Source organism: Carassius gibelio, chromosome B24 (assembly GCF_023724105.1).
Source record: "Carassius gibelio isolate Cgi1373 ecotype wild population from Czech Republic chromosome B24, carGib1.2-hapl.c, whole genome shotgun sequence".
Classification (NCBI taxonomy): Eukaryota; Metazoa; Chordata; class Actinopteri; order Cypriniformes; family Cyprinidae; genus Carassius; species Carassius gibelio.
In genome coordinates this window covers 872,976-885,475 of record NC_068419.1, presented here as the reverse complement: position 1 = coordinate 885,475, position 12,500 = coordinate 872,976, and the positions used below count along the sequence as shown (strand labels likewise).

Sequence of the window (12,500 nt, the reverse complement as noted above, 5' to 3'; positions counted from 1 at the left end):
AATGGCACTAGACCAACAGGTAGAGACGTTTCTCTGTATCCCTGACTCTTGTAGATACAGAAGCCCCTCCGTCTGCTTGTTTGATCCTGATAGTTTGAGGTTGTGTGTGCATGCAGCAGGCATGCGCTGGTATTCTAGCGTGCTTATGCTTCAGACACCTTTGGTTTTGCACATGCTGTGGCTGCATCAGTGGTGATTTACAATCACTGACATACTAATAGTTTTTAATACTTAAATTTAGTTTTTATTTTATAATTCATTTTTATCCTAGTTAATTTTTAGTAATTTTGTTGTGTGGTTTTGGGATTTTTATTATTATTATTATTTTATATACATTGATGTAGTTTTTATAAATTTTATTTAAGTTTTAGTTTCAGTTTTTATGAGTTTAAAATAAATTAAAATGTGAAATTTGGCAACTAAGTGAAATAATGTCTTTATTTTATTAAATTACTTTATTTTTAATATGTTTTAATACAAGTACTTTATATTTAATAAGATTGTTTCATATACCACTAATAATTAATGTATATTAATAATTATTTTATAAAAAATGTTTAGATTATTTTTAATTGTATCTTTATTATTTTATTGATAATATTTTATGTGTAATTTTATTTAGTGATTTTATTTTGGTTACTGTAACTTTAATAACCCTGGTCTGTCACTGTCAGATGGCTGTGTTTGTGAATGTCTATAACAGAAAGGTTAAAATAAGCCAAAGTGTTTCTTCTTCTGTATCCCTTCTCACTGAAACATCATTATATGTGTATCATTGTTCTGTTTTATTGATTGATGCAAAGTTCAGTATTACAGTTATAAACTAGCACTGCATCACTTGACCAGCATCATCTTCAGACTCAGTTCTTCTGCAGAAATCAAACAATATTGTACCGCAGTACAATCATTAATAATTACAGCTTCTTTAGAGCTTTTAGAGTAACAAACTGTGAATCACAGTTACAATTATTTATTTCGTAAACTTTGTGGGAAAAACTGACTTTGCAAACTTTCAGAAGTTAAAAGCACCATATCCAAAAGCATTCAATTCAAATTTCCTGAGCTCTTCTTCGAATAAATTAGATTAGATACAGCTTTATTGTCATTGTGCAGAGTATAAGTACAGAGATTGCAGGATTCCAAGGGTTTATTGCATCAGAAACCATCATTTAGTTTTCCCTGGATCATTACCCAGCTTCTCTTTGATGATTATAAATAAACTTGTTCTCATAAACAACCTCTGTAATGACTGACTAACCTCTTCACATATAACTGAATGGACATACTGCTGTGTTCACATGTGTATGTGTGTTTGCTACCATTATGAATCATTGAGCTCATGCTTATGACATCACAACCATGACGATTCATGATTTCCTATTAGTTTTGTTAATTAAATGTGTTTTCTTACTGCATTAAAGTATTTAGTTTTTAGAGAGAATAAACATTTTGCACTCTTAAAATTAAAGGCATTGATGGATCCATAAGGAACATTTAACTGCCATAAAATCTTTATATTGATCAAAATATTTTTTTAGATTATTAAAATGTTCTTTGCATTAAGAAAAAAATATTCTTTTAAGATCTGTTTAAAGAAAGATTTTCCAAAAATCACTGCAAAAACATCCTTTAGGAACCGTTATTTTAACAATGTGTTTAAATAATATTATATATTAATTAAACAATCAAAAGCAATAGTGAAAATGTCTTAATTCTATGATATAATGCAGTCAGTGTTTGTTGTAGTGAATGCAGATGCAGCACTAATGTCTGTGTGTTTGTGTGTAGAGATGGGTACGGCCTTGTACGGTGCTGCCAAAGGCATCGCCATGAGTGACCTCATCACCACAATAACACCGGAGAAGAAAGTGGAGGAGACGCACGAGGAGGAGCGTGAGGAGGCTCGACCGGTGCTGGTGGAGAGTGCAGTGCTGCTGGAGGAAGAGGACGAGACAACGAAAGCCACGGAACCATCGCTGCCAAGCCCACAGACACCGGCCCGACAGGACACACGGGTAAACAAACACTAACTAACCCTAACTAACCCAGATGCACGGGTAAACAAACCATAACTTAGACTAAATTACCCACCGACACCAGCCAGACAGGACACATGGATAAACAAACCCTAATTAACACTAACTAACCTAGACATACGGGTAAACAAACACTAACTAACCCTAACTAACCCACAGACACCGGCCCGACAGGACACACGGGTAAACAAACACTAACTAACCCTAACTAACCCACTGACACTGGCCCGACAGGACACTCGGGTAAACAAACCCTAAATAACACTAACTAACCCAGATGCACAGGCAAACAAACCATAACTTAGACTAACTTACCCACCGACACCAGCCAGACAGGACACATGGATAAACAAACCCTAAATAACACTAACTAATCCAGACGCACAGGTAAACAAACCATAACTTAGACTAAATTACCCACCGACACCAGCCAGACAGGACACATGGATAAACAAACCCTAATTAACACTAACTAACCTAGACATACGGGTAAACAAACACTAACTTACCCACTGACAAAAGCCCGACAGGACACACGGGTAAACAAACCCTAATTAACGATAACACACCCACTGACACCAGCGCGACAGGACACTCAGGTAAAAAAACCCTACTTAACAGTAACTAACCCATAGACATGGGTAAACAAACCCTAACTAACACTAACTTACCCACTGACAACAGCCTGAAAAGACACTCGGGTAAACAAACCCTTATTAATAGTAACTAACCCAGACACATGGGTAAACAAACACTAACTTACACTAACTTACCCACCAACACCAGCCCGACAGGACACATGGGTAAACAAACTATGATTAACAGTAACTAACCCAGACACATGGGTAAACAAACCTAACTTACCCTAACTTACCCACCGACACCAGCCCGACAGGACACTCGGGTAAACAAACCCTAATTAACAGTAACTAACCCAGACACATGGGTAAACAAACACTAACTAATGCTAACTAACCCACTGACACCGGCCCGACAGGATACTCTGGTAAACAGTCCCTAACTAACACTAACTAACCCACTGACACTTTTAGTTTACACATGAAAATAATACTAACTTACCCACCGACACCGGCCCGACAGGACACATGGGTAAACAAACCCTAACTAACACTAACTTACCCACTGACACTGACCTGACAGGATACATGGGTAAACTAACCCTAACTAACACTAACTAACCCACCAACACTTTTAGTTTACATTTGAAAACTAACACTAACTTACCCACAGACACCGATCCCAACAGGACACATGGATAAACTAAACCTAATTAACAGTAACTAACCCAGACACATGGGTAAAAAAATGCTAACTAATGTTAACTTACCCACTGACACTGTTCCGACAGGACATAAGGGTAAACTAACCCTAACTAACAGTCCTGCTTCTCTGTCTGTTCATGCTTTCGCTGGATCAGACTGATCTCACAGACACTGCTGTCGATGAAGAGTTAACGGCCACAGAGGTTTGTGATCTGAGCTTGAATCTCATCTAATGTCTCTTCAGATTCTTCAGTCAAAAACAGAATCATGACAGACTTGATCAGATCTCTGACGTCACAAAATCAAGAAGAAAAACAAGAATGCAATGAGTGATTGCAGTAATTAGATTGCTAATTAAGATACGGCAGAGCTGTTGATGTTCTTATTAAACTTTAATCTGATAATGACCAATAATCATAATTGTTCTTCTAGTGATGGAAACATTAAGCCTGTCATGTTAATGAGTTTAGCCTCCTGTTGATCCTAAGCGTCTCATTCCTTCATATCAGCGTTTACTCTCATGTGTCATAATTTCACCTTGTGTGTGTGTTTTGTGTAGTCGGATCAGGAGGACGAATCTGAAGCAAAGACGCAGGTAAGATTCAACACTTATAACTATATATGATTTTTCTAAGTTGTAAATAAATACTATTAGAGAACGTTTTAAAAGAAAACACTATTTTAGCCTTTCAATTTTTTTAATTTTTTATTTATTGTGTAAAAACTATTTTCACTCAGAAATAACTAGTACATTTCACAATGAATTACAAAGATTCAGCAAGCAACATACTGAATTAAATGTGCATTTTTTTAATGATGTTTTCATGTAAAATGTGCTTCAATAATCAAAAAATACTTTTATTAACCTTTTTAATCAATCGTTTTGTAAAAAATATATATATATTGATAATGATATTTTATTAATAATAGCAATATTATAGTTTATAGAAATTGATATGACTATATAAAATACATACTGTATAATATATATATATATATATATATATATATATATATATATATATATATATATATATATATGTATGTATGTATCAATTATTTATAAACATTTTATAATTAGTCCTGAAAAACTTGATTGTCCAGTGATCTGAATCTGTCTATAGAGTGAATACATTCACTGTGTGTGATATATATTCACAATATAACTCAATCTCTCATTCCTCATGTTTTATTTTTAATCTGTATAGTGTTGAATCATATATGTGTGTGTGTCTGAGTGTTTACTAACAGACAATGAGTGAGCGTGAGATGTGTGTGTTGCTGCTGGTTTTACTGCAGTAACACAAAGACACACAAGACTGACTGAATGAATGAATGGATGTGTGTTTCCTTCAGCACAGTTTCATAAGGCGAATTAAAGGACAGAATGTGTTTGTGAGACACAGTAAACTGATGTTAGAGGTTGGTAAGGAATGGATGTGTTTTAACTCGATACTGCACTCATGCTGCTGCTGTGTTCATGTCTGTGATCTATCTGTGATTTATCCCAGCAGCACTGATGTGTTTCGAAGTGAAGCTGATTAACTCACTGAAAATTAATTCTATACCTTGTGTGATTAGCTCCCTGTGTTTGCAGTGTGTGTGCAGTTGGACACAGTGTGTGTGTGTGTGTGTGTGTGTGTGTGTGTGTGCGCGTGTGTGCGTGTGTGTTTTATGCATGTCAATTAATTGTTTTCATGCAATGCTTTGATTGCATTTAATTAGCTTCTTGAGGCAAATGAAAGGAGAGAATATGTTTTTCAGAACTTTTTACAGAAGCTTATAATGAATCATCTCTGTGGGATTTATTAGTTACAGTGCAGTAATTTATTCATAAAGGAGTTTATTTTTAGTTTTTCCACTTATTCTAATCTGGTTAACACTTTGCTGCTGTTTGGTCATCTAACTTTTTTAGAATTTCTTTTCTTTCTAGTTTACTTGGAATGGTACAAAAACAAAAGTTGGTAAAGTTTTTGGCACTTGCGATGTAAACGCAATTAGATATACTTGTACAGTTCGCTGTCAAAAATGACGGCATTGGAAACGTTTGGAACTGTGCCCAAACAAAATTTGACTGAAAGCTGTTTTATTTTTGTGATATCAATCTCAAATTTTGAACGCAACTTGTTTGGATTTATGCATTTGTTTTTCTCACGGTTTTAAAGTAAAATGTGTCGTATAAAATTTAAAAATCACATTTCAATACATTTCTGATGAAATGCAGTGTAAGTAATTTACTGAAAAAGACAAGGCAACAAGGCAAACGTTTCGCTCACTTGTTGACCGTTTACAATGCTAAACTAACAAACTATGCACCTTGGTTTGATTGTTTTGAAGGTACAGGCTTTTCTCATAACTATTCCATAAAAGTGTCCCTGCAGCACATAATCACTCATAAGTAGCACAGGTATATTTGTAGCAATAGATAGCAATGCATAGTAAAAACTGACCCTTATGATATGACTGGTTTTGTGCTCCAGGGTCACATATGATCGTTAATTTAATTGAAACAAAAACAACACAAGCAGCACCAGAGCCTGAAGCAGGGATGTATCTTAGTTGGGGACTCTTAATTCTGGCGATATCGACTTGACTTGTTGTGTTTGTTCAGGAAATGGAGCGAACGCCAGACGAGCTGCTGAAGCATCAGACCAACATCAGCGAGCTGAGGCGGACGTTCCTGGAGGGAGGACAGGACCGGACGGCTCTGACCGAGTGGGAGAAGCGTCTGTCCTCATCCCCGCTGCGATCTCCACGTCTGGACGAAGCGCCCATGATCGAGCCGCTGGAGCCGGATGAGGTGAGATCGGAAAGATGGGAAAATCCTGTCTTAATCAGGATCTGTGTGCTGTGTGTGTGTGTGTGTGTGTAGGAAATGAAAGAATTTTGTGTGATTTATATCAATTATATTATAAATCTCACATTTATTTATTTACTTATAAAAATTATTGCAGCTATTTTTGATCAAAACTACTGGCCATGATTTTTTTTAATTAATCATTATTAAATAATTAGACATGTGATGTGGTCTGGATCTTCAACAAAAGCACAAAATCTTGTTTTTCCTTTGAATTAATTAATTCTTATTTATTTAACCCATTGTGGTTTTAAGTAAAAATTAACAAAAGTTTGATAACCTCAGAAAACAAAACAAATAGCTTAAGTAATTTTGCTTCTTAAGTAAATGTATATCGTTTCAAGAACATTTTTATATTTTTAATGGAAAAGAGACAAAAATACTAAATATAAAAAGTGCAGTGCATTCACAACTCATTGAGTTCAGCTCCATCATTTTGACTCTTTTTTTAATGTCTGTTGCTTTAGATCAAACAGGAAGCAGCGGTGAAGATACAGGAAATGGCAGCAGCAGCTCTGGAGCCACAGGAAGAGAAGGTTGATGTGGTAGGTGATCCATTTCTTCTCATCAGATGCTCATGATCATGATTATTGTACTAGAAAACAAGACAAAAATACTAAGAAGGTAATTTTTTGCCGTGTGATGTGTCATTGAGCTCAGCAGCGTCTGTCTGTCCGTCTCTGTCTTCATGGATCAGGCGTGACTAACGGTGCTTTTCCTCCAGCCTGCTAACATGATCTTTGTGTGTTACATGTAGGAGTCTGACGGGTGGGTCATTATAAACAAGGTTCCTCCGTTTGAACCATATAAACATCCTCCAGTCGAAGCTGAAACAGTTTCTCGTAAGATACCAGAGAAGGTTTCTACCACAGTACAAGAACACCGTCCTCCAGTTGAGCCAGACAAACCCTCGTCCGCCAAGCTTCTTCCAGAGAAAACTCCTTCTAAGGTTCCAGAAAAGGTTTCTACCATAGTACAGGAGACATTTTCTCCAGAAAAACCTTTGTTTGTATCTGAAGAGGTTCCTCTTCCGAAGATACCAGAAAAATTTCCTCCAGAAAAACCCTCGTCTGGCGTATCTGAAGAGCTTCCTCCAGAAAATACTCCTTTTAAGATTCCAGAAAAGTTTCCTCCAGAAAAACCCTCGCCCTCCGTATCTGAAAAGTTTCCTCCAGAAAAACCCTCGCCCTCTGTATCTGAAGAGCTTCCTCCAGAGAAAACTTTTTCTAAGATTCCAGAAAAATTTTCTCCAGAAAAAACCACATCCGCCGTACCTGAAGAGCTTCCTCCAGAGAAAACGTTTTCTAAGATTCCAGAAAAGTTTCCTCCAGAAAAACCCTCGTCTGCCGTATCTGAAGAGCTTCCTCCAGAGAAAACGTTTTCTAAGATTCCAGAAAAGTTTCCTCCAGAAAAACCCTCGCCCTCCGTATCTGAAGAGCTTCCTCCAGAGAAAACATTTTCTACGATTCCAGAAAAGCTTCCTCCAGAAAAACCCTCGCCCTCCGTATCTGAAGAGGTTCCTCCAGAGATAACTTTTTCTAAGATTCCAGAAATATTTCCTCCAGAAAAACCCTCATCTGATGTACCTGAAGAGCATACTCCAGAGAAAACTCCTTTTAAGATTTCAGAAACGTTTCCTCAAGAAAAACCCTTGTCCACCGTATCTGAAGAGCTTCCTCCAAGGAAAGCTCCTTCTAAGATTCCAGTAAAGGTTTCTACGATAGTACAAGGAACTTTCCCCCCAGAAAAACCTTCTTTGATTGTATCTGAAGAGGTTTCTTCAAAGAAGACTCCTCCAAAGGTCCCAGAAAAGGTTTCTACGGTGGTCCAAGGAAAGGTGGAACTCATAAAGTTTCCTTCTGTTGGTTCTTCAGAGGATGTTCCTCCTAAAGTACCACCAAAAGTCCCCCCGAAGGTACCAGAGAAGAAACACTTAGCAAGCTACAGATTCATATCGGCCTCGTCCGGTAAACCTCCAGAAGATAAACTCCCCGGATCTCTAGAAGGTTTCTCTGTTGTCAGCAGATCTTATGAGTCCAGTAAGATGCGTCTCAGCTCTCCTGTGGATCTCTCCAGAACGTCTCCGACGGCTCGAGTGGTAGGATTTCCCCACATCTTGCTCCTCCTCAGCCTGGCTTTGAGATCTCAGACACACTCCGAAGCCAGAGCTCAACACACGCCCTTGATTTGAGTTCAGTTGTTTTGGTCTGGAGTTTGCTGTCACTGTTTGTTGTTTTGAGCTTCTTTTCACCGACCCTGAGAGCAGGAGCCTGTTTTCTTCATTTATTTGGAGAATGCCGCTTCTTTGCTTTAGTCACAACTGAGGAACTGAAGCATCTTTGTTTTGCGCTCTGCCTGCTGCTGGATACGAGGGTTTATTCATAAGAGAGTCTCTTTTATCTTCAGAGATCATGAGCCAAATGACTGCAGAAGCTCCTCATTATAAACTAGATAAATTTTTAAAACTTAAAACAAACTTTGAAGTTGGCTTGATAAAGCCAGACCAGAATGTTTAAAAAAAGTTTTAAAAGCTTGAAGTAGTTTTAAATAATAAAGTTTGGATGTTTTGAAGGCGATTAGTCTATTAGAAAATATTCTGCCAATGTAAGTCTATGGGATTTTTATGATATTTAATCTTAATTTTTATGAAAACTATAAATCCAATCAGATTCATTAGATTCATGCACATTTCAGTAAAGCCCCTTTCACAATGCACGTCGGACCCAGCATATTGCCAGAACATTGCCGGGTCGCCTTCTGTGTGAAAGCAACCACGTTCTGGGATTGATTCCGGCATTGAACCCGGGTCGGGGACCTAGTAATATTGCCGGGTTTGACCCGGGACGAGCGCTGTGTGAACAAAAGCCAGATCTAATGTCGTGTCGAGGTGATGACGCGCGTTATCGCGCGACTCTTTTACCGGCTGTTTTGAAGGAAGATCAACGTTCGCGACAAAAAAATATGTGCAAACTGTAATGAAGCAGAGATCAGTTAGTTCCTCACTTTCCGCGCTGACGCAAAGATCGTTCACTTGCTTCAGTGAAAGTATAACGTGCCTAGCGGTTTCAACTCGTACATTACACGTCACGCGCTGATGTCACGTGTCGTTACGGGATCTTTACAGGTTGTGTGTGAAAGCATGCACATATCCCGGGTAATCACTGGCTGTGTGAAAGTGCAAAATCTAGCGACCCGGGAACAATTGCCGGGACACTTTACTCGTGTATTTGCCGGAAGTGTGAAAGGGGCTTAAGTTGGCTTTCTCAAGACATCATGTCTGATTTCATTCATCTCAATAGAAACAGTAAAAACAGTATTTTTTGTCTTGTATTTCAGATCAAATATCTGAACATTTTTAAATCAAGATACAGTTACTTGAGATGCATGATTACATTTAATTTTAAGTTTTTGAAAAAAATTTAATAAGTTACTTTTTTCTTAAAAGGCCTGCCAATGGGGTCAGAAAAATAATCTTGTTTTCTGTTTAAATTAAGATAATTTTTTCTTGATTGAAGAATGTTTAAATATTTGCGCTGGAAAACAAGACAAAAATACTAAGTAAGAAAATAATTTGTTTTGCTTTTATAGTCACTATTATTTTAGTTGTCTACTGCTGGTCTTTTCCAGGACATTTCCAGGATACATTTACTTGAAAAGCATTTACACAAAAGCATTTACTTGTTTTCTTGAAAATGTGGTAAAATGTATTGAGTTGCGAACACGTGCGAACATATATCTGTCAGAGGTTTATTTTTCTTATACGATGGACAGATATTTTTCTATTTTCAGGCTTAGACTAAAGTATCTCATTGGGCAACTCAAGTTAATGTTTTTCTTGATTTTAAAATGTTTCGGTTAGGGAAAAAACAAAGACCAAACACAAAATAAGCTGAGAATGCTTAGTAAGAAAAGAGTTTTTGCAGTGTTGAAGTCATGTTTCTGAACTCAATTTATCACTGTATGTTTGCAGAACACTTTTAATGAGGCTGCTCTTAATAAAAGAGAGCAGTCTTGGTTTTAAAATTGGCTTGAGATGCAGACTAATAAAAATGTAATAAATCTGCTGGTGAAGCACCAAACAAGAAGTAAAGTATTGTTCCTGCAGCACTTCTGTAAATGAACAACATGTTGTTGGCATACTGCTATCAGCTGCTGGACAAACCTTATAAATAACATTATTGTTCATCATAACCTTCGTGCTGCTTGAATCCTTCTCTGACTCACTCTCACTGCTTGCATGTCACTGGTGGGTTTGGCTCAGAAACTATTCATGCTCCAGCCTTTAAGTGAGAGTTTAAGTTGAATTTTTTTTTTTTATTATTATTTAAATTGCATAAATTTTATTTCTCTTGGAAATTATAAAGTGAATCATTTGCACAATCCATATACAGTGCAGCAGGTGTTCTCTTATGAATAAGTCCTAAATGAGCTCCTTCACTCCTGAATTACCCAGAATGCTCTTGAGTGAGTGTGAGTGCGTGTATGTGTGTGTATGTGTGTGTGTGTTGTGTTTAACATTGTACATCTCTCTGTGTTCAGCCAAAGCCCAGTTTTGATGAGATGTCTCCTGAGCTCACTGCGCTCTTGCAGTCCACTCGCAGCTGGGCTCCGTCTGAGTCTGTCGCTTCAATAGCGTTACACAAGGTGCAGCTCTAAATAATTTTTTGCAGTGTGTATCTGTCAGACATCATATCATTTCAACTCATCTCTCATCTCTGCTCTGATTATGAGCAGAATTACAAATCATTTGTAAACATCTACTCCATTCTTTGGTCTCAAGAGGCTAGTTTTCAGATGGAATAAGGAGGAAAAATAACCTCTCGAGGTTTAGTCAAACACTTTAGAGATGCTTCTCTGTAAAGCTGGTTTAGATCAATACTGATTGTTAAAAACATTTCATAAATGGCCTAAATGGACTTGAGCACTTACTAAACGGGAGCAGTTTTGATATTACACTTTGTATTTGTGTCTTGTTTTGCATTTTGCTTTTGTCTTTTCCAGAACAAAATATCTAAATATTTTTAAGCCAAGATACATTTAGTGGAGAAGCAATTTTTTTCATTTGTGGAAGGTTTAGTAACATGAAGTGAGTTTATGCTTAAACAACTAAAACTTAATTCAAATGGAAAAAAAGATTCCATGGGCTGATTTGTCTTTTATTTTATAATTGTAACCATAAACTTGCTTAGTTTTGATAATTTCTATCAGAAAACAAGAATAAATATCTTACGTCATTTTGACAAGTTGCAAAGTACAAAACTAAAGATTTTTTCAATTCCATTGATCTAAATAAAGATCAAATAAAATTAAATAAAACAATTTGTTGAAAATTAAATCAAAAGAAGTAATAGAGTTGTGCTAAAAATGAGCTAAAATATAAACATTTTATACTTTTCTTACTTAGATGTTTTGTCTTGTTTCCAGCCCAGAAACTCATCCTTCTTGATTTAAGAATTTTTTGATATCTTGGCTGGAAACAAAACAAATCTGAGTAAGTAAATTTTTTTTTTTTCATTATACTTTACTAGCTAGAAAAAATAAAGGCTGCTAATTCTGATTCTGGTTGGTTTGGTCTGCCGGTTAATCATATGTTCTTTATTTCTCTGGCAGCCATCAGAGAGTCCAGAGAGTCATCCGACTGAAGAAGAGGATCAGCAGCCGCCGGCGGAGGGACTTCAGCCTCAGGTACCTGAGCCTCCAGAGGGCCCCTGGGAGCCTGCAGTGTGTTATCAAACATGTGTTGCATGTGTGGAGCCGCTGAGCTCAGTGCGAGCCCTCGACGAGTCTGAGTCTGAGTCTGTCGATGACTCCAGTGACTCCAGCAGTGTGAACTCAGATAACTTCTCTGGGCCCCTCACACACACAGGCCCCACGAGGGCCGGTCCCCACAGTGACAGTGAGTCTGGAGGAGAGAGCTTCTCTCTGTCCACTGATGAAGAAGATGATGATGATGATGATGAGCAGTCACCCAAAAGGAGCACGTCCGAGCAGAGGGGTGTGGCTGAGGGTCACAGTGGGGAGGTAGAACTGACCGCCAGTTTAGAGGTGACCTCATGACCTAATGACCCCGTGACCCCAAACCTGAACCCTTAGAACATCCAACCTCTCCTCACTAGCACCGGCATATAGTGTGTTTTTGTGACCATTCTCAGACCAACAAAAAGCTCCATATTAGAAGATTCAGTTTTCACAACGTGTGTGTCTGTGTCTGTGTTTGTGTGTGTGTGTGTGTGTGCATCTGTGTGAGTGTGTGTGTTTCTGTTAGTTTCTGTGTGTGTGCGTGTTCGTGTGTTTGAGTTTGTGAGTGCGTCTGTGTGTTCATCT

General features: G+C 37.6%; 1 protein-coding gene across 13 annotated transcripts in view; it reads left to right on the top strand.

Annotated features, from left to right (window-relative positions):
* epb41l3a (erythrocyte membrane protein band 4.1-like 3a) overlaps positions 1 to 12,500 on the top strand; it is a 36,577-nt gene that overhangs the window by 18,882 nt on the left and 5,195 nt on the right. For 3 of the 13 annotated variants that reach the window (XM_052595605.1, XM_052595600.1, XM_052595603.1), the window contains 10 exons: positions 1 to 19; positions 1,789 to 2,015; positions 3,475 to 3,522; positions 3,879 to 3,914; positions 4,676 to 4,741; positions 5,931 to 6,119; positions 6,644 to 6,721; positions 6,934 to 8,274; positions 10,716 to 10,820; positions 11,787 to 12,221. The exon at positions 1 to 19 is cut by the window's left edge and continues 38 nt beyond it. In XM_052595605.1, coding sequence (XP_052451565.1) covers positions 1 to 19; positions 1,789 to 2,015; positions 3,475 to 3,522; positions 3,879 to 3,914; positions 4,676 to 4,741; positions 5,931 to 6,119; positions 6,644 to 6,721; positions 6,934 to 8,274; positions 10,716 to 10,820; positions 11,787 to 12,221 — 2,544 coding nt within the window. The remainder of the gene's footprint in view (positions 20 to 1,788; positions 2,016 to 3,474; positions 3,523 to 3,878; positions 3,915 to 4,675; positions 4,742 to 5,930; positions 6,120 to 6,643; positions 6,722 to 6,933; positions 8,275 to 10,715; positions 10,821 to 11,786; positions 12,222 to 12,500) is intronic. The other 10 variants (XM_052595607.1, XM_052595606.1, XM_052595604.1 and 7 more) reach the window with 8 other exon arrangements.